Below are 21974 nucleotides of genomic sequence, written 5' to 3' on the forward strand. Positions count from 1 at the left end.
GAGGCCTTCGTTCCTGCAGTGGGACATACAATATAGCCTGATGATGATGATGATGATGATGATGAAGGGTAGCACAGGTGCGAACTTCAGTATTTCCGCCAATAGTAAGCGTAAGTCGATTCACAAAACCTAAAACAGCCGTCACAGATGACGACTTACGAAGAAATTTCTACGATAGGGGTGTAGCAGTCTTACGAACATTATTACGTCTATCTGCGCCGCTCGAGCTAACGCAGTAAGCGTTGGAACGCGCTGTTGCGGCTGAGTTGGCCAGAAGCCACACGTGATATCGAGGATGGCACGTACTTAGATTTTTGGGCGCCCTCTGATTTGTCATCTCCAGTGGATTGAGCTATTTCAGTGCATAATTGTATGAGCATGCGCTGCTGTGGAAGGCAGTAGCATTAATGCTGTGCGGCGAACTTCTGCCTAACGTCTGATAGGCTGTTTTCTGTATGCGCACAGTAGCTTGATTTTCATACAGTGACACTCTATTGGGTGTTAGCACACATACTCGTAAGTGCAGTGTTCGTCCTGATCAAGTTTGTCATTGATGTGTTTGGAACCCTATTATATCATATTTTTTTTCTAGTTTGAGCTTTCTATGCTCATAGGGCTGCGGATGATTATTTTTTCCTACGCTTTGAGGCCATAATTCTCCATACGAGATGAAACAATGAAAAAACTCCTGAACTTTTCTAGTTATGAAAACTTTTTGCTGCTGCACAATTCGCTGTCGTCTTCTGTGATATGATATGACGCGGGACGTGAATACGACGAAATAATAATAAAAAAAGAAATGGCGCATAAAATTACGTATGGCGTATAAAATGACGTGATTTTCATGACCTACCTGACACGCACGCCACGACAATTATGTCACGACCTATCACTTATGTTCGTCATACACTCCTGTGATACTATGCCAATTTTGGTACCTACCAAGTTAACGAAACGACCATGAGAGCACAAAGACGTAGGCGGCTATAAATAGATAAATAAACAAATATATAGTTAGACAGATATTGTCAAAGTAGCGAATGCTCGTCAAGAAAGCTTCGCATTTAATAAGGTAAGAAAGAAATCACGTGCCGTTCATGCCCGCGTTGGATATGTGGGTATGAGCAATGTAAAGGAGGCATTGGTATGAGCTGCCGAGAGCAGGAGCGAGAGAGATCTCGCAGGATCCTGACGCTGGCGTGCCGTGTGCTGCGGCTATGAACGCTGTGGATCATACGCTAGTCTATGACGATGGGGTGGACTTGGCGCAGCAAACGTACTACTTCCGCCATCGCGCGGGGCAAAAACAAGACGCCGGTGTCCTTGCTCCTTGACGAACATGCCGAAAACACTCAATATAATCAATAATAATAACGTATAAATTCACTATAGCAATATTGACACGTATACAAGTTTATCTTTCACCGGTGGTCGCTTTCCACCAGCTAACAAATGTTACACGTTATCGCAGGACGCGCCTGCATCGGAAGCTTCGCGAACGTTATCGATGCTTCTATCCATCATCTGTGGTCACCGACGCTCATGTGATCTGATTGTATGAGCGACGCGACTCGTCTAATCTGTTCTAGGAATTCGGGAGCACGCGGGCACCAGGTTAATCTGGAACATTCGATGACTCACGTATAAAAGCCGACGCGTTTCGCCGCTGATCAGATTTCAACGATCGCCGACTGTGTTCGCCGCTATCGTTGTGCTTCGAGTGTAGCTTGCTTTTGTGGGCACAGGTTCGCCCAATAAACAACCAGTTTCGTTATACACAGTTTTACGACTGCTTTCTTCACTGTCACTACTACGTGACAATATTCACTACAGCAGACCCACCATAGTCACAGCTTCGCTGGCTTCCATCTTCACAGTAATGGAAGGCTCTTCATACTTGAAGACAGTTTTTCTTGGTGAGTTACCGTTCGTTGTCTGCATCGGGTATGCGTCTAGCTTCTTTCATGGGTGGATCCCGGAGATAGTGCAGTCTAAAAAAAACCCGCATATCCACGGGGTGAATGATGATGAGTGGGCGAAGCTCCGGAGGGAATCATCGGTAAACCGTGAATCTTCCGTGTAATTCGCCCAGTCTCGCCGCACTAAATCGAACGATTGACTTCCACCAATGACACGCGCCATAGGTGACGTCATTCCTATTTTATAACAGTGCCCTTCATTATAATTGCACCATCTGCCGCTTAAGGGGACGCTAGCACAAACGCGTTAGAAACGTGCAGTACTCTCTAGTAAGGGGGAGAGGCCACAGCGTGTTACGCAGCCGTTTACACATGCCGGAACGTGCACCGCGATTGCCGACGCCATCACATGACTGCTGAGAGAGTATAACCCCCGTATTCATAAACGCTCCTCGACTTGAACTTGACTTGCCACCGCCTTCAACGCGTTTCGAACGCGCTGCCGAAGGCGGTGGCAAGTGAAGCAAGGCGAAGAGGCCACAGCGTCTTACACCAGCTTCTTGCACGGGCCGTAACGCGCTAGCACAAACGCGTTAGAAACGCGCAGTCTTTCGTTAATGTTGGTATTTATTGCCATCTAGGTGCGTCTGTCCACGTGCGCTTCGTGGCGTAGTGGTTAGCGCCACGCGTTCAGAAGCGAGGGGTCCCTGGTTCGATTCCGCTACGGCCACAACTCTCGGAATTTTTTAACACGAAAGTGTTTTATGCCGGGGTCCACCAAGACTTCACGTGACGGAAATACGTGTGACGCATTTCCGTCACGGAAATACGTCACACGAACATACACGAACATAATACAAAGAAAGAAACCAGAAGAAAAAGTTCCACAAACATGCAAAATTTGGAAATCGAACCCACGACCTCTCGGTCCGCGACGATAGATCGCCGAGCGTTTAACCCATTGCGCCACAAACGCATTTGCAGAGAGCTACACAGACGCGCCTTATATATCTAACACTCCTCCGTGTACCCGCGCTCTTGCTCGGGGCGGTGCCGCCGCCTACGAGCAGAAAAGAGAAGTACTGCATTATGACACTAACGCGCACCGACAGTGAACGCTTCGGTGGTCTCGATGCCAGCATTCGAAGGACGCTGGCATCAAGAAGCACTACCAACGCCACCTAGGTGGCGTTCACCGTACTCAGCACAGCGGAGCGTGGCCTCCGCAATTAGCTCTGAAATGTTTCTGAAGTTGATCGCGGAGGCTGCAATTACGACGCGCTGTACGCGCTGATTGACTCGGTGACGATTCAGTTACGTGCTTTGTCTTGCGCGTTGTATTAGTGTGTCAGTTACGTGCTTCGTCTTTCGCGTTGTGCTAGCGTGTGCAGCGTAGTGCAGCTTCCATATGCACGACGGTTGCTCATGGTCATCGACGTTGGTAGTCGTGATGGAGGAGACGTGCCACCAGGCGTCAGCGTGGGTGCATCAACGCCTAAGGGCGCTTTAGCCACAAAACACCAATAGACATTATATATCAATGTGCAATAAACATTACACTACTTCTGTGAAGACACGTTTCACTTTCGTGTTCTATACCGATTCCTATATAAGATGGATCAACCACATTTTTTTTCTCATAAAAGTAGACGTGGCTACCTACTACGACGACTACTACTACAGAGGAGGGACAGACCCACACCCTAAGGAGCTTCGCCCCTAAAACATTCGGCCATCCCGAAGATAGATCTGGTAGCAGTGGTACCAGTGGTACCATGAAGGAGGTACCGGTGGTAAGGGTCCCGGTGGTTCTCGCATTTCTTTCTCTCATGACAACTAGTGTTTTGAGACGCTGTCGTTGAGACGCTGTGTCTCTGGTCAAAGACGCAGACGCTGTTGTTTGGGAAGCTGCGGGCCTCTCACAATGAATTGATATTGTTTATACATCCCTTTCTAAACCCCAGCTGGCTAAGGAAGACTGGGTTTTATCGACTCTAATGGGAGGTTGAGTCACATTCCAACATTTGTTTTTGTGTGTGCATGTTTATCCCTAAATTTATCATTAATTATTTTTTTTTGCCACAGGATCTTTTACGACGTAACGGCGTTGTGTTCCTTGAGAATGCGAGCACAGTTAGAGTCATTTATTGAATGGGGCCTACCTGCTGGAGACTGCTGTTGATGTAACGGTGCACCGTTTCTGGCGTGAAGGACGGCCGCTTCTCGAGGCTATACCTCGCGAGTGCCTCTTCGAACCACTTGATGGCGGGCTCAAATTCATGCTGGTTGTACAGCAGCTCTCCGAAGTACAGACAGTCTCGCGCTGCGCATCGGGTTTAAGAAGGTGAAGGCAACGCTTCGGCAAAGCGAACCTATGCGTACACTGTAGAACCAAGGTAATTGCGTCAACTGCATTCATATTACGCACTCGTCTTATTTGGTCTTTCGCGCTGGCCTCGCAATCCCCCTTCCCATTTCAAAAGTTCATGCAAGAAAGCCAGATTTTGATACATTCGCTGGAGAAGTATAATCTGGTCACGGAAAAAAATAATGAAAGAAATACTGCGGTGTTTGAAGCTAATCGGTCTGATAAAGCGATAAAGTTTTGAATGTCGCGTACTCTGGTTCTATTTCATCTCCCTAATTCTATTAGAATATTTTTCAAATCTTGCGTACAATTATGCCATGTAGCATAGCTAACCAGGCTTAGTCCTAGTTAATGTCTTTGCATTTGCTATGCATGTCCTCTTTCCGAAGAAACCCAAAAGAAATCTAAAACATGCTGTCAAGACTATGCAAAATTAGATGTACAAAGAAATTGCAATAAATCTTCTGCATAGTAGGACTCGGTTAGTTCGGACACGTCTGTATTGGGAAGTTCTGTAACCCAACGAGAAGTTTTCTTAACTGAAAAATGGTTGCCCTATAGTGAAGAGAAAAAACGACATAAAATAATTTCATCCAACTCAACCGGAACTCAGCAACTGGTCAGCGAAACCAAGAGGCTAGTTAATGGCAGGCGTACCTGTCAACTGCGCCTTCGCCTTGTGGCCCTTTATGACTCCCTTGGCCATGTCGGTGATGTTGAGACGGTACGTCTTCTGGATGACGGTGAGCGCCTCGCCGGCATCCAACAGGTCGCTCGGATGTGGGAACGTGTCGTTTGACTCCACCATCAGATTCTCGATCTCTGCCATTTCAGAAGGACGAAACGCGATGAGTCAAACGATCGAACTTTGGCATTTGTTGCAATACACTAAAGCGGACATGCTTCGGGATGATTGCGGAGAAAGACGAATAACACAGGCACACCGCTAACCGCTTGAGTCATGAGTTATGTCGGACTGTCGATAAATGCGTCGAAGTTTCGTGATATTATTCTGAGGCACTGGCAGACTCAATTCAAAGTGACTTAAGGTAAAAGGAACATGCTTCATGCATATTCTACCTAGGTTTACTAATTAAGAAGTAAATAAATATCGGACTAGTGTACAGCCAGGAATGCTGCGTTTTTTCATAGATGGAATTTAATCATTGGTGTAAAGCACATGCACAAGTTGGCGCCGATATTGACTGCAGGCGTTACGAGAAATGCCAAAACAATATTCTTTTGGCATTCCTGACGAAACGCGGAATGCTGAACACCTCGTCATCCATAGAAGTGCCTTCGGCACGGTGGTCGTGATTAGCACTAATTAAAACATTGAAATGAAGCGGACCCACATTCAGTACAAAGAGGGTTCAATTCGCCCGAATCAGAATGTCCGCTGTTTTTCAAGCGAAGCTTGTACACGCTAACCTGCGCCGGCGATGTAACGGTAAAAAAAAAAAAAACCAGCTGCTCTCAGAGTTTCACAGGTGTTCGGCACGCGCTCGGGCTCGGCCGGCGCTTGTGCCACAGCTCCCGCGTTCGTCGTCGTCGTCTGCTTCCACAGCTGGCCGCGTTGCCACTAATCATTCCAGCATAGAATTTCACTTCTGTCGTGGTAATGGGGACGCCTCGTTTACGGGGGTATGAACCATTGCTTAAGGGGGTATGAGCCATTTACTGTCTTACGTAACGGACATTTTGAAGAAATTTTATGGATATCCACCAAGAATAAGCGCTCGAGAAAGGGCTCGTCATCGACCTGCTGATTCTAGATACCGAAGCCCAGATGAAACGTCAGTGAAGAGCCAAGGACCCCGAGATGAGTGAGCGCGATGTTGAGGCCAAACGTCAGCGTCTGCACGCCCCGGGAACGCTAGCGCCAACTTCCCTGGTGCGACGGCCAGATTTCAACGCGAGTTTCTCAACCGGAACATTGGAACTTGCTGCAGTGCGTGTGACCGGTTGTGGTTCGAGCACAACGTGGTACTCGTCGGTGCAATTCGTTGGAGGAACACCGAAGAAACACACAACAAGCTTCGCTTACCTCCATTTTCTCGACAGGGAAAGGCTACTGATTTAATTTTTTTTTGCCAGCACTAGAAAAAAATGTCAACGAACAAGTTGTGTACACGTATGTGTACACCGCGACTGTATAGGGTTAATGTTACACTTACATGTTCGTACGGTTCAACATACTTCTGACAAAAATTGCGTGCAATTGACGCGTTGGCCTCAGCGCAGTGCGTTCAACGTGTGCGATGACTTAAGTCATGTTTTATGCGTCTGTACAGCGTTGTGCGTCCTCAGGGGCTACTCTAATTAAGCTTACGACGGTAGCGACTTTGAGTTGTATCATGCATACAAGGACGCCAGAGCAGCGCTGGTGCTAAGTGCTTTGCGCGCGACGAAGACAGTCGTAGCCTTTCTCAGGTGCTTTAGTTATTGTTACTTTGTGCCCTAGGATATTGTGCGTGTTTACTATGTACCAATGCGTGTTTTCATAAGTCACTCTGGTCATTCGGGGTATAGCATGCGAGGCGTACGGCCAGGTAAATATTTCTGGCATCATGCATTAAAGAATGTTTCTCTCTCAATCTCTCTTCCTGATATTACAACCTGCGTGGGATAAAAGATGACGACAGTGACCGGTACAGTGCCGCTTTTCACCCACCGAATTGATACTTGAATTGTGCAACCATTTTTTCATTTTCACGTTCTTTACACAAACAAGTTGTTGCCAGCGAGAGCCAAATCCACGTTCTCCGCAATGCCCGTGCGATGCCCTTTGATCTACGACGGACGGATATTCTGCCAGTCCACTTTTTTGGGTATTCGCGTGTGTGTGTACAGGATGTGACCATGTGAGTGTGAGCCAGCGTCACTCATGGCCATGGCAGTGGAGGTTGTGGGTTCGGCTCTCACCGGTGGTAAGTTGTTCTTGATGCGGAATTGTCAAATGGTTCATTGAGTGAAAGAAGTCACAGTTTCGCCCCAAAAGGCGAAGCATCGATTGCGATAGCAAATTATCGGATAGCTATACAAAGTAAGAATAGTAGTTTTATCGTTCGTATAAAGTTGTTTACATAGGCACACTAAGTTAACAAGCATGTTGTCACACACGCACAAGGAAACATGAACGCATCTCACTCGATCACCGCGGAAACTCACTGTGATAACTCGCTGTGAAAACACTGGACTGAGTCAGGGCAGCAGCAGCAGTGAGCGAATTAAGCTTCGTGCTGGCGCTCGCGTCAAAGCAATCTTAGCCCCGAAAACACAGGGAGGACAAACTTGAGCCGCGCGAGCGGACGCTCACAACACAGAACGTGCCCCCCTCCTCCCCCCCGGAGCCTTCCATATCGGCGGGACTGCGCGGCCGCAGTAAAGCGTGGCCCCTCCACCTGCCCACCATCCCCCCCCGGAGACTTCCGCCCCAGCGTGAGCGCACGGCCACAGTATAGCCAATGCCTCGTTGGTATAGCGCGGCCCCTCCACCTCCCTAAATCTCTCCGGAGCATTGTGCGTGACTGGAAAACTGCGCGCTTTCTTTCAGCTTCCCACCCTTATGTGCGCGATCTGCTATTGCTGGCTCACGGTCACATGCTTTCACTCGCACATACAACGTACGGTGCTCGGCGATGGTGTTATCACGTGTGGACTTAATACGGAAGCTCACGGAAACGTTTAATGCCTTGTATCCGCAGAAAAAATGCGCAATTTACAAAGTTAAGATATTTAATTGCAATAACAGTGTAAATGTTGATGATTGGTAGCTTTATACGTGATAAAGAACAATTGAAGGAAAAAAAATAAATAAAAGAGAACACCCATAGAGATATAAATAGCTCTATAGAAAATGTGTGGGGAAACTTAAAGTAATAGAGGGATAAATAAAGTTTGGGGGTGGCCACTTTAAACCTTGGGGGTAGGCCAACTTGATGTTTGAAGGTGGGCCAACTGAAATTTAGGGGTGGGTCGAACCTAAATATAGGGGTGCCCAACTTCAAGTTAGGAAGGCGGGCCAACTTGAAGTTAGGGGTATGCCAACATGAAATTCGGTGTGAAAGGGGAGCAGACTGAAATTTCAGGGTGGGGCCAACCTAAAATTTCGGGGTACACCAACTTGAAATTTTCTTGTGGGACAGCTTAAATGTAGGGGTGGCTGGGCATGGGGCTTGGCCCAACTGAAATTTGTGTGTGGGCCACATCAATTTCGTGGTGGGCCAACTAGAAATTTAGGGTTAGGTCAGCTTGAAATTAGGGACTGGACCTACTTAAATTTAGAGGTTGGTCAACTTGAAATTTGGGGTGGTGCGATGTCGAATTGAACGCTGCCTGAGCGTCCTTTGAGTAATGGACTCATCGTGGGCAAGTGGGTGCATTGACACGCTTGGCATGTTTTCATTGGCCCTTACCGAGGCGCAGTGAGAACGGAGGCGAGAGCTTGTGCAGATTATGAAAGTGTGCATAACACAGGCTTGCGAGAGCGACATTGAGGATGACATGGCGTCGCGGCGATGCATTCTCCCCTGACGCAACACCTCATACGCTACTGCGGCAGCTGGTGTTCCTTTTCTCCCGATCTGCTCCGTCGAGGCACGCTTGTGCCCAGAGTCCCGGCTCAATCGGTACGATCGCTTTGAGGGGCCGGATGCGGCGAGAAAATATGACAATTGTCTACTAGAGCCTAAGTATTCTTTGCCACCGGAAAGGCCATTGGTTGACGTCCATAAGCTAGAAAAAGCAAGTAACCAAAAGTAAGCAAAGGCGAAGTGACAGCCGAGCCAAAGAATGCATGCTTACGCATTAGGAGACAATGCTCAGAATTTCTTTAGCTTTTTTTTTTCATCTACTTTCATCTCCCCTTACCTACATTTCAAATAAAACTCTGGGTAGTTTCCATTATGCTTTCCTGAATTTCATTGTCTGTTGGCTTCATGCGGTTGTGTCTAACAAAAAAAAAATCGAGCGCCTCTCGGCTCCTTCTTCACAGAAAACATGCCTAACTAGTGGAACAGCATGCGAACAGCATGCGAACGAGGGGACCAGGTTATTGAATGGCGAAACCTTCGTTCGTCTCTGCGGATGTAAGGGTGAGTGGTCGAGTGGTTAGTGGGGCTCAGAAATTTGGGACGTTCAGCGCCACCAGGATGTAAGGGGAAAAGAAAGGGATGGCGTGCGGCACTTGAATTGGGATCGTATTCAAATGGAAAATTTTCATACAATACAAGCCCTCGACCAAGCGAATGACTTTCTGTGGCCGCACTCGAAGCAGCTAACGCCGTGACAGAGTACATGGGAAACAAAGACGACCGCGGCTGTTCGCACCGAGCACTGTGCTGTTTCCAATAATGTTCGTACACAGTGTGACGGCATTATCTTGTTGCGAAAAAAAAGATATAGCATTTAGAGAAGCGGAATACAAACTTGAAAACTCAGCTTTCTATTGCAAATAGTGATGCAACGTGTGACCATTGTATAGTGCGAGTTGGCAAGGTAAAATTGAGGTATTGGGAGTCGGAGATTTATCCCCAAGCATATATACCGTTTTTATTGCTGAATCATCATCATCAAGACCAATTTATAACCACTACAGGGCGAAGGCCTCTCCCAGTGATTTGCAGTTACCCCGTCTTGCGGGGAAATTGGAAATCCATCCGCGGACCCGTTTTCCCGTCCGCTTTCTGGGGTATTTATGTTTTAAGCGGAATGCAAAAAATAATTTGAGTATCTTCAAGCGATGGCAAACAACATTACCTTGCTTCTGCCCAGCTACGAGGCATTTGCGTATTTTTAAAACTTGGTGCATCATAGTTTGGTCACCCTGTATAGTTTTTGCTACCTTAGTTTTCTAATTTTGTCACAATAAGTGTGGATCGTCGCCCACTACCGTATAAGGTTTCATGTAAAGGTAGTATAGTCACCCCTGTAAAGAAATGCAATAAATGTAACACTCACCCATCCAGTCAGGCTCCCTGAAATGGTGCACTATTTTGTTCCAGTCAACCGACAGCCGCTTAATGGCGTTGTACGCATCGATGGGGCTGGCTGTGCGGTTGTCGTACTCATGCTCGACTGCAGAAAGTGTCAGCTGACGGTCTTTCCACGCCTTGGTCTCGTAGTAGTCGTTCAGAAAGCTAGAGTCAATAGAGAATAATATTGCGCGTACAGCTATAGATTCAACAAACCCAATTTTATGAAATTTTCAATTTAACAAAGTGCCATTTGAAATCCACAGACAGATGTTCATAGAACCTAAGCTGATGAAAATCTCGAATCACCGATTTGAACTTAACCTCAGCCCTGCTAACAGATTATGGATGGGAAACAAGTGTTAAATAAATTGATCAGGGGAAAGGCACTGTGTTCAAGATGCCTTGAAATTACAGTAAAATCATTACCACGGCGGTTTCAGACGGGCCGTTTTCTTTTACGAAACTGCCCGTTGCGGGTTCCCAGTCTAAGCACACAGTTGAGCTGCCGGAGGAGAATGTTTAAGAAGAGAAAGGAGGAGAGGTTGACCGGGAGAGTGCGTTTTGGGGGTTATCGCGAGGCTACGCGCCCCTTAAGAAACATGCAACATGTCTCCCGGGAGTCAGATACCACGACCGAGTCCCTTTCCGAACGCTCCGCGTGAGCGAGCGCGATCGCCACTGCTAACCGAGGTGGGGGAGCCCGCTGTGGTCGACGCGGTAATTTGCTGCTGGCTGATCGCGTTCACGACTGCCAGGACGTACCTCCTTTGGTAGCGCTGCCCGGTAGCCTCTGCATACGCAGCTGCGTCCGTGTAGTACGTATTGTACCTAGCGTAATTGGAGTACATCGATTGAATATGTTGTGCGCGTGCTTTGCGCCTTTCTTTGTTGTACTCGGGATACATATTCTTGGGAATTGGAGCTACTGTAATTTTGGATCCCACCGATGGAAGGAGAGGTACGGCCTGTTCGGTGAGATAAATCGGGTATGCTGGGATATTAAGTCGTGCCAATATTGCCCTACCAGTTTTTGTGAAGCTGAGGCGCTCCCTCTGTCGCATCAGAGTGGCCTGCCTCAGTTCGTCGAAAGTATTGTGTACTCCCAAAGCTAGCATGTGCTCCGTGGAGGTAGACTTAGGCAGGCCCGGAGCCGCCTTGAAAGCTGTTCGAATTATCGTGTTGGCCTGCCTCTCCTCTTCCCTGTTCAGGATTTGGTAAGGCAAGCCATATGTGATTCGACTAATCACTAAGGCCTGTACGAGCCTTAGGGTATTGATTTCTCGCATTCCCGCCTTTATGTACGTCACTCGACGTATCATTTGGGCTATGTCGTAGGTTGCGGATTTGATGGTTTTGAGCGTCTGTGCTGCTCTCCCGTCGCTCTGAAGCCACAAACCCAGGACTCGCATCGTAGGTACCTCTCGGACCATTTGGCCCTCAACCACAATGTTAATGGGCCCTTTGGATTTGTAGCCTTTCGCGTGTATCCGGATGACCTCGAATTTTTCGGGCGCGCACTTCAGCCCGCTCGTTCGGGAAAATTTCTCCACCGCTAATACCGCGGTTTGGAGCGTGTATTCTTTATGCCCTAGGGAACCTCTGCTCGCCCACAGCGTGATATCATCTGCGCAAAGCGTGTAACCTAGGTCGGGTATCCGATCGATATCGCGCGTGAGGCGACACTTCGCCATGTTGAAGAGCAGAGGAGATATTATCGCTCCTTGAGGGGTTCCTTTGCTCGGCATTTTAAATATCTGCGATGCGATTTGGCCAATAAGGATTCTGGCCTCGCGGTTGGAAAGAAACGCCCTTATGTAATTGTAGGTGCGCTCACCACAACGTGCGAGTTCGAGTTCCTCGAGTATTGCGCCGTGAGAGACATTGTCGAAGGCTCCTTTGAGGTCTAGTGCTAGGACTAGTCTCTCGTCACCGTACGGCATATTGGTTATAATTTCGTCCCTAAGTAGGAGGAACGCGTCTTGACACGATAAACCTGTGCGAAATCCTATCATGGAGTCTGGGAACCAGCTCCGCTCTTCCAGGTATCGCTGCAGTCTGCTGTGGATCACCCTCTCATAGAGCTTACCGAGGCAGGACGTGAGCGATACCTGCCGGAGGGTATCGATCGAGGGATTCTTTTTTGATTGGGGGATCATGATTATTTTAGCCAATTTCCATTCTTCGGGCAAATCTCCCTTGGCCCAGTACTCGCTATTGAAAAGCTTTGTTGTTTTCGTTAGGACCACCGAATCCATGTTTCGAATCATTGAATTTGTGATCGTGTCCGGGCCCGGTGCCGAGTTTTTAACTGCGGCTTGTGCCACTTCGTACACTTCCGCGTACGTTATTTCTTCGTCTAATTTAGGGTTGGCCACTCCCGCGTATGGTCTCGCCGTGTAGGGCGATCCCGCCGCGGGTGAGGGTCCTATGTATTCGTTCTGAAGGGCGTCGACTAGTTCTTGGCCTATACGCTCGAAGTTGTCTGCTATAATTTGGAGCTTCTTGTTATTCTCAGTACAGTGTGCTCATTGGGTCTAGCATACTCCGGAGTATTCGCTACGTACTGGTCGTTCCCAGTGTCCCTGATTGGTTTCCGCAGAACTTCGCCCACTCGCTTTTAGTTAGCTCGTGGCGACCTTCGAATTTTGGGGATCGCTCAGGGTGTAGTATCCCTGCATTTTGGCCGGCTTGGCTCTGACCTCCTGCAGACATATCAAGTCAGGAGCGATTTCGAAGTTTTTGATAAACTGTAGGAGCTGTAGAATATTAGTAGAGTGAATAACGTTTAAACACAGTGCATGGTTCCAAGTAAAGGGCAAAAAGTAATGGCGACAAGGGACAACCTTGCTTCACAGAGGAATGAATTGACACAGGCTTCGACAGGTGACCATTGACAATCAAACGAGTTGAACAATCATTATAGCACAATTTCACACCGTTAAATATAACGGAGCCGACGTTAGCATGCTCGAGAAGAGTAAAGACAAAAGAATGACGAACCCTATCAAAAGCCTTAGCTAAGTCTACTTGTAGCATTGCTAGCTGATTATAAGAACTGGAACAATGTTCCAATACTGTGCGGGCGATGTGTATGTTTGTTTGTATTGAGCGGCCTTTCAGGCCGCAGGTTTGGTGAGAACCAATAAGAATCGACATTGCAAATTGTAGTCTGTTTGATAATACCATTGCAAAAATTTTATAGTCTGCATTAGACAGTGTAATAGGTCTGTAGCCTTCAACAGATCGCAGTTTCTCTCTGTCGGTGTATTTTGGAATGAACACTATGTGGCTTCTAGTAAATTACTGAGGAAGAGTATCCGGATCAAAAGCAAGTTTGAAAATCTTGAGTAACACGGGAGAAAGTAGGAATATAAAGGCTTTATAAAACTCGCCTGAAATGCCATCCGGACCCGGCGTCTTTGATATCGGTAATTGGTCAATAGCTAATTCTATTTCTTGTTGAGTGAAAGAACCACTAATGACAGAACACTCTTCTTCAGTTAAAGGGGTTACAAAGGACACAAAGCGTCTTACCACATTATCATTTTGTTTATCAGAAGGGGCGTTAAACAATGCCGTGTAGTAAAACTCAAATTCCGACATTATTTCCTTTGTATTAGAGACCAGATACCCGTTCGAATAAATATCTGGTATTAGTCTGCTTTTTGCATTGCGGTATTCATCAAGTAAAGTTTGATGTGTGGGTTCCTCAGAATGTAAAGTACGATTATTACGCGATCGAACACGGGCACCTCTGTAGCGTATAAGGCGGCTCCAGTGTTCTGGCTGCCTAAAGGTGTGCCCATTGTGTGCGTGATTGCACACGTGACGTCGCAGCCATCTGGCTGACTAAAATTTTCACCAATGCGACTATAATGCTTTCGCATTCCTACACGTAAGCAGTATTGGGTGTTTCGGTCAATTTTTTTTTTGTTGAGAGGATAGTTAGGCTTGGGCTTGTTTCACGGTCCCGAGCCATCCTATCCTGGTGACTTAGGCACAGAATACAACAAGGTCGTAATACAGTGACGCGGTAGTGGCGACTTTTACATCGAAGAGCTTGTGAATGATGTATACGTTATATAGAGGAAAGAGGCGCTGTCCTGTGGCATATCCCCTTTTCTACCCTTTGCATCGTTGGGCGCCGGTGGGCTGGTATATATCTCCCAGGAGGGAGTGAGAAACGGATGAATGCGTGAGCTTAGAGGAGGAGAGGGCGTTACTTAATTGGTCTCTGCCGCGTCCGCCGAATGGCACACGCCAGCGCTTCCGTCGCGACTGACGTCACTTGGGAAAAGCGGGTGCCGATAGAGAGATTGTAGAGAGGAAGAGGTGCTCTTTTCTGCAGCTCTTCAGGGAGCACGTCTCAGCGCCTTGGGGAAGGGGAGGATGACATAAAGAGGAAAGAAAAGACTGCAATAAGACCGTTGCGGTCGCAGCACACAGAGCAGACAGCGGCATTTAGACGGCGCATTTACAGCTTGAAGCAACTGCTTAGGTTCCTGGAGGACACAGTGCTGGCGTCTAATCTATAAATGCGGGTGCCGTCGATAGAAGAGGGTAGATGGTCGTGGTGGGAGACCAAGAAAGTTCCAGTTTCCTGTTACGCCAACTAATTTCACTTTCAGACGCATGTACTCTCGCGCGAGACTTTTGCGACGTCAGAAGGTTTGGATGCTGTGGTCTGAGGTGCGCGGTGTCGTGTTTTTCCGCCACCCAGGTTTGTGGTTACGGGCCGAGTTCGTCACTGTAGTCCACTGCGCTAATCTTGTCGAGATGCGCCTTTTGCCCTGAATGATCTTAAATCGAATTGCCAGAGGAGTATCTGCCCATCGTGAAGAAAACAAGAGAAGGAAGCACCGGTGAGATGCCGTCGCCATGCAATCTTCGTCATGCCAAGGTCATCGCGCCGTTGTAGCCACGCTGTCGGGATTTCATTGGCATGTTGTCTTGGTTATGAGGCCATCGACGTCACACTGTCATAATCTGTTTCGTCATCATTCGATTTTTGTCACACCATCATCGTCGTCATCACGATGTCATTGTGACGGAAATTGGCGCCGCCATCATGAAACACCGTTACCTACGTCAGCAGCAAATAACTCGGAACTGTCACAAGAGTGCCTTTGATTTCCGCTGTCTGCAGAAGCTGTTCCCTTACTTAGACAGTGAGCTTTGGTGGTTATGTGCAAGAATTTTCTCGTATCGGCCGCACGGCTATACGATAAACATTTGCCTTCTACGTCACTGCTGTATTGCCGAACGGAAAGATTGACCATATGGTCAGCCGGTGTTTTTCCGCACGGTGATATGGTAGAGATAAATAATGTAGATAATGACGGTGCTATGCGGAGAACACGTAGCGCGTCTGGGGATCCACGACCAGCGTCAGTGCACGAAAGTGGTCCGTACACAGCTCGATAACGACTCCATCGAAGGGGAGAGAAGGTTACGAAAGTAGCTGCGAACAGGTTCGGACGCCAGATGAGCAGAACACATGCGGCGCTGGCACTCCTAGCAGGAGCGAATCTACTTTGGCCCATTTGGTACGTGGCAGATGGAGCGCGAGTAGAGCTAGAAGGAGCGAAGCTACTTTTAGCAGGTTTTGAACACACCATGGAGTGCGCGTTTGAAAGCGACGCATGTTTATGAGAAGCTGATGAATAATGACTAGCAATAATTTGCAACCGTCAGAAATGTAGCCTCGTTGATATGGAATTCCACCGCGGTCGGCAAAGTGGGAAGGTTGGCGGCATAATTAAAGCTCGAGAGCATGAACGCGTGGAACTATAAGGAATGTGTGCTAGAAGGGTGGCAAAACACATGTCTAGCCATTACTCCGAAGTCATGTCCCAGCATTACAGGAGAAAAGAATGCTGCGTAAATCGATGGAGGAGAGGCTGGCACTATTAGCTGTAGCTGCACGGCGACGGGCAGTGAGCATCGGGATTTGCGTGCGTACGTCTGGACACGGCCTCAGAGATTGCGCGTGCTGGACCGCCTTCCAGCGCGCGCAGTCTTGGAGGCCCTCAACCGGAGCGATAGGCTACGCGCATGCCGTAAACATGGAGCCAGAGTTTCCAGAGGGCAATACGGCCAGAGGCCTCTAGGCGTTGACAACCAAAAGAACGCGCAACGGTCAGTGATGACGACGAATCGGCGGTAGTAGAGATAAGTGCGAAACCTGCAGAGGGTCCAGATAACATCTGATGGTTCATTTTCCGAGAATAACTAATGATTTCACTAAGCTTTCGTGAGCTTGCGGCTCGCATGTGAGCGACGACGTGTTTCGTGAAGTCGGGATTGCGCTGAGTCAGCACAGCACTACGTACACACATCACTCGTACCCGGGTGAATCTGGGCAGGTTGCGAATGATCAAAGTGAAGCACGTGAAGAGGCGATGTGCTGTATAACAAACGGCAGAAGCGCTTACATGCAAGCAGCGTGGCACGCTAGATAGCTGGGCTCGTATTTACAAAAAGCTCTAATGCTAGGATTGTTCGTAAGGACAAAATCCAGCCAATCCTCTTTCTGGACTATTATTAGCGAAGGCTGCCAGCCACTCGCAAATAGCGGTTGCGATCGAAAATCCTTGTTAATTCGGCACCAGTTGAGAAAGCACGGGGTTCAGCAGCCGAGCCAAAGGCACGATGATGGAGGCAAGGTTCTACAGCGAAGCTGTTATGGGCTAGGTTCCAGGATATCGCGTCCGTGTACACCGGAAGTAGGCAACAATTTTGTAGCGTTACCTTTTGTTGCGTCTCAATCACTTGGTATATACCAAAATTGGCGTGGGAGGGTACGAATGTATGACTAGCATGACTGATAGGTCATGACATTGATATCACATGCTCCCCATCTACGTCACAATTAACGATAATAAAATCACGTGTGGCACATACCCGCTTTGGATATGCGGGTATGAGCCAGGCATATGCGAGTATGAGGCAGGGACACGAAAGAAAATAAATCAAGAAAGAAGGAATGAAGGAAGGAATGAAGAGAGACAGAAAGAGAAAAAGAAAGAAAGAAGGAAGCTAAGAAAGAAATAATGTGTGGCTCATACCCGCTTTAGATATGTGGGTATGAGCCGCCGATCGAGAGCAGAAGCGGGAGAGATCTCGTCGGCTCATACCCACATACACGGACACGTCGGCGTTCGTGTTGTCCACTTCTCTTGCGTCCATGTTGGCACACCTTACCTCTTTGCATTGTGAATCCTTACCAACTATCTCAGCTTTCTGTCGTTCTAATCTCGACGGCGTCGCGCCATTACCGTGGCAGAAGATCCGACAGAAGCGCACTTCGGTGCGCTTCACTGCCACTACCGTGGCAGAAGCGCACTTCTTGACCATCGCGCCGGGTGATTACAAGACGCCGGTGTCCTAGCTCTTTGACGAACATGCCGAAGATGCTCAGTATAGTCAATAATGAAATGATAATAGGTAAATTCACTATAGCATATTTACTACACTAGACCCACCGAAGTCACAGCTTCGCTTGATTTCATCTTCGCAGTAGTGGAAGGGCTCTGAATTATTGTTAAAGATGCGGAAATACGAGCTTCCGAGTTCGTTTCCAAGTTGAAACAATTGCGCGCCCTCAGTAATGTAGTGAGACTTGTCAGTTTGGTTTGTGCTACCATCTAACAGGGAACAGATCTATCCTTTAATTAATGTTTGGCATCAAGAAAATAAGTATAAAGCTCCAAAAAGCGTTTGATGAAAAGGCCAAATAAGGCACGAATACGCGTAACTAAACGAGCGCACACAGCGAGGCACGCTAGCAATCTCGCACCTGCGCAGGTAGGCCAGCTTGGTTTCCATGCGGTGCAGGAAGTCACCGAGCTTGTCGACGAGCCTGCGCTCCAGGAATATGAGGTCGTTCATGTGCGCCACCGACGAGAAGACGTTGCCTGCGCTGGCCGCATCGGGGTTGAGCAGGAGGCGAGCCAGAGCGTCGCACAAGTCACGAGCAGTAGCCGGGAGAGCATCGCTGATGCTGAAGGTAGGGTTAGCTACGAAGCACCGACCGGGAGGAAAGGCTTGGTTGAGAAGAAGCGGTTTTTCTTAAACAAAAAGGACGTGTTTTTAGCCTCTCGAGACCGAAGAGCGCAGCGAGGGAGTACCGTCTTATTGTCCGTGATTATTGCAAAGCGATCTCTTAAGAATATCAAAAGCGAAAGCCCATTGTTTGAGGAAATGCTAGGAGTAAGTGCGCGCAAGAGAATATGAAAGTGAATAAAGTGACCATTTATCAAGTTCAGGGACAACATGGGCAATGCAGGAGACGGAAATTCAAGACGATGAGCAACACGAGAACAAGATGAGAGCAGGAGCCAACGTTTCGACAAGTGGACTTGTCTTCTTCAAAGCGACATATGCTGTTTTCGGCAGAGCATATATATAGGTAGGGTTCTTCTAAAGGGGAGAGAAGGTAAGGCGTGTGGATAAGGTAACGAGCGAGAGTGTGTTAGCGGCGAGGTAGTAGAATTGAAAAGAAAGATAATGCGCTACTGATAGTCGGATGAATTTGAGGAAGCGCCGTGTGTTAGCTGGTTGCCACGTCATTGTAGGGTCCTCTTTTTCATGGAAGGGGCCTGGACGACGGGGAGGTGGGGGGGAGGGGGCTACGAGTATCAGCGGTTCAAGTACTTTCAGTATCACAGCCAGCGATCGCTCATGAGAGAGTCACCGAGTTTTGTCTGGCTGCACGAGTTTCAGCTTCAACTCGACAGCATCTTCGATGTTTTCAAGAACACTCAAGCGTTTAGGACTCTTACTGAAGAAAGAGTAGAGTGGCGAGACGAGATTAAGAACCTTTTTGATATCCTTCGACGACTCTGCCGCATGCACTAGGGCAAGCTGGAGTAAATGACCTCTGCAGTGAGTAACAGAGATGAGAGTTGCATTTCTGCTTAAGTAAAGCCTGCACCCCTCCGTGCCTTCTACTTTAGTTTGATCGTGGTCACTTTTCGCAGCCTCATTTTATTATCATCATGGGCCTATATTTATGTCCACTGCAGGACGAAGGCCTCTTCCAAGGATCTCCAATTACCCCTGTCTTGCGCTAGCGGATTCCAACTTGCGCCTGCAAATTTCCTAACTTCATCACCCCACCTAGTTTCCTGCCGTCCTCGACTGTGCTTCGCTCCTCTTGGTACCCATTCTGTAACTGTAATGATCTACCGGCTATCCATCCTACGCATTACATGGCCTGTCCAGCTTCATTTTTGTCTCTTAATGTCAATTATAATATCGGCTATCCCCGTTTGCTCTCTGATCCACACCTCTCTATTCCTGTCTGTTAACGTTAGTCTAATATTTTTCGTTCCATCGCTCTTTGCGCGGTCCTTAACTTGTTCTAGAGCTTCTTTGTTAACCTCCAAGTTTCTGCCCCATATGTTCTCACCGGTAGAATGCAATGATTGTACCCTTTTATTTTCAACGACAGTGGTAATCTCCCAGTCAGGATTTGGAAATGCCTGCCGTATGCATTCCAACCCAATTTTATTCTTCTGTAAATTTCCTTCTCATGATGAAAGCCCCGCGTGAGTAAATCCATTTATATCCTCTGAAAGTAAGCCTCATCGCGAGTAAGCCTCATTTATATCCTCTGAAATTGTCTGCGACTGGCTTAAAATGTTTACAGCATGTTTGTGGCGTCCTGAGGCGTCGTGCTTCGCGGCCTTTCGACCAAGCTTGGATGCATTGGATTTCCTGACTGGCTTGATGATCCATGCACCGCCGTTTGTTTTCGTCAACAAGAAGCTTCCCTTCATTATATGTCTTTTTGCAAATTTTGCACCAGTACTGCACTGATAATTTTGCACTGATAACCTCCATGATTGAGAATATCGCAACCGATGAACACCGGTAATGTCCTTTCGGCTGAGCGCACTCTTCAGTGGTCGGTGCCGGGCTTGCTGGCAGGGAACCACACTGAGATGCACTAGCGGAAGCGTCCCACGGTTTTGCACAATGATGTTGCATCGACGGTTTCAAAGGAAGGAAGAAGCTCCGGATAGGTTGTTGCCGCTTCATTGCCAGTGTAAGCTATAAAAAAATTGTACGCCTGATCATTAGATTCTCATGCGTGTTCGTTACATCTACTGTATGATCTGCAGTAACGAGTCTGCTTCGCGGTATATCCCATTTTACACGTTCTTGTTTTTAAGGCAGAACACCTTTCCTGCGTTTTTTTTTCACCTTGCGCCGAAAGACTTCTCTGATTAGAGTCAATAGTACGAGTTTGTTGCTTATACTTTTTGTTATTAAACTAAATAAATGTTTCAACAACGCTTATCACTTTTCATTCTACTGTTCAGAAGAGAGCACAGCAAACGTGCGCGAAGAAATATTCTCACGACCCCGGGAAATAACAAGTTAGAGAATAAGAGAGATTATCATGTAGCATACCAAGGATATTATGCTATGCACAGAGGTCAACATTCTGCGCAGGATACCGAAAATCAAAGGCGTAACTGTTGTCGAGCGTGCTGAAACAAATCAGAGTTTATATATATTTAGGCGAGCATGTATCTCGGTGCCTTAAGCCCTCCGAATCGAAAACAATGCCAAGAAAGTTATTATTCCGATAAAAAATTTTGAACAGTTTATTCCGCAATATATATTCCCATATTATATTAAGAAAAACGACATATTGGGCAATTAGCGAATTATGAAGCCATCAAATTATGCATGGGTATCGTTTCGACAGTAATAATGTACTTTTTGTTAATAATATAACGTCATAAATCAAAATAAAGCAAGAAATGTTGAGTACGAAGGCGAGTCACCGAAATGATTGCTTACCGTAATGCGGAAAGTCTGTGGTCAGAAGTGGGCGTAAACAACAGCAAATTCACAGAGTGGTCGACGTTTTGACTGCCTTAGGGCTGTTTCACATGATGCGAGTTTCATCGCACCGGAAGTGCAATTTTTGTCACATGCGACGAAAATTGCAGTCGCAGAACAGATTCCGCGATTTTCGGCTGCGACCAAACCGGTTGGTCGCAGCGTCGCAACGTCGCGGCGATCGCTGCGATTTTCCGTCGAAATTGCGCCGAGAGCTATTTCGCGGTTTGCTTTGGGAAATGGCGCTGGTTGCTCAACACAACGTTTACAGATACTTTTTTGTCTATAAATGTTGGTATCAACAAGCCTCGAACAGTGCAACTAATTGAGTGGAGCCGTGGATTGCGCAATCGGTGCGTACCTATCAGCACCGACACGCGAACAGCGCAGATAAAAACTCGTAGGTCAGATTTGGTTCTGTGATTTCTATGCGTTTGTTGACACGCTACGTTGCTAATCACGCGACGCTTTTTTTTACGTTGGCTTCGGGTGCTGATAGTACTGTACGTACTTTTGCGTGCTTTTCCGTTATTCACACGCGCTGCTAGTTGGTAAATACTGCGAGGTGTCCCTCACTGGAGGACATGGCCTTTGGATGTCGTCCCAATTTTCTGGTTGTACAAGCTACTCGAAAACGCCACAGTTGTAGCGCGGTATGCTATTATTGACGGCCCCGCTAGGGCACCTTGAGTATCAAGGTGATGGTGCTTGGCGCCACCACGGACCCTTAGCCCCCATACCGAAGCTGTCATCCGCACCGTGGCGAAAGGTTTTGAGGTGAAGGGTAGAAACCATGAACGGTGGCGGTCGGGGCCATGGTCAAGCTCCGGCCGATGGGCTCTTCGTCTGTGT

At 47.6% G+C, this 21974-nt stretch overlaps 1 protein-coding gene across 1 annotated transcript; it reads right to left on the minus strand.

Annotated features, from left to right (window-relative positions):
- Window positions 1–3779: 3779 nt before the first annotated feature.
- LOC119431568 (prolyl 4-hydroxylase subunit alpha-2-like) lies at window positions 3780–21708 on the minus strand. Its single transcript, XM_037699048.2, has 5 exons — window positions 21699–21708; window positions 18064–18310; window positions 10249–10427; window positions 4945–5109; window positions 3780–4242 (listed from the first exon to the last, which is right to left on the minus strand). Exons 1-5 carry the CDS (start codon window positions 21706–21708, stop codon window positions 4064–4066), a joined length of 780 nt encoding a protein of 259 aa, XP_037554976.1. The 3' UTR covers window positions 3780–4063.
- Window positions 21709–21974: the final 266 nt, after the last annotated feature.

This window comes from Dermacentor silvarum, chromosome 10, assembly GCF_013339745.2.
Source record: "Dermacentor silvarum isolate Dsil-2018 chromosome 10, BIME_Dsil_1.4, whole genome shotgun sequence".
Lineage (NCBI taxonomy): Eukaryota > Metazoa > Arthropoda > Arachnida > Ixodida > Ixodidae > Dermacentor > Dermacentor silvarum.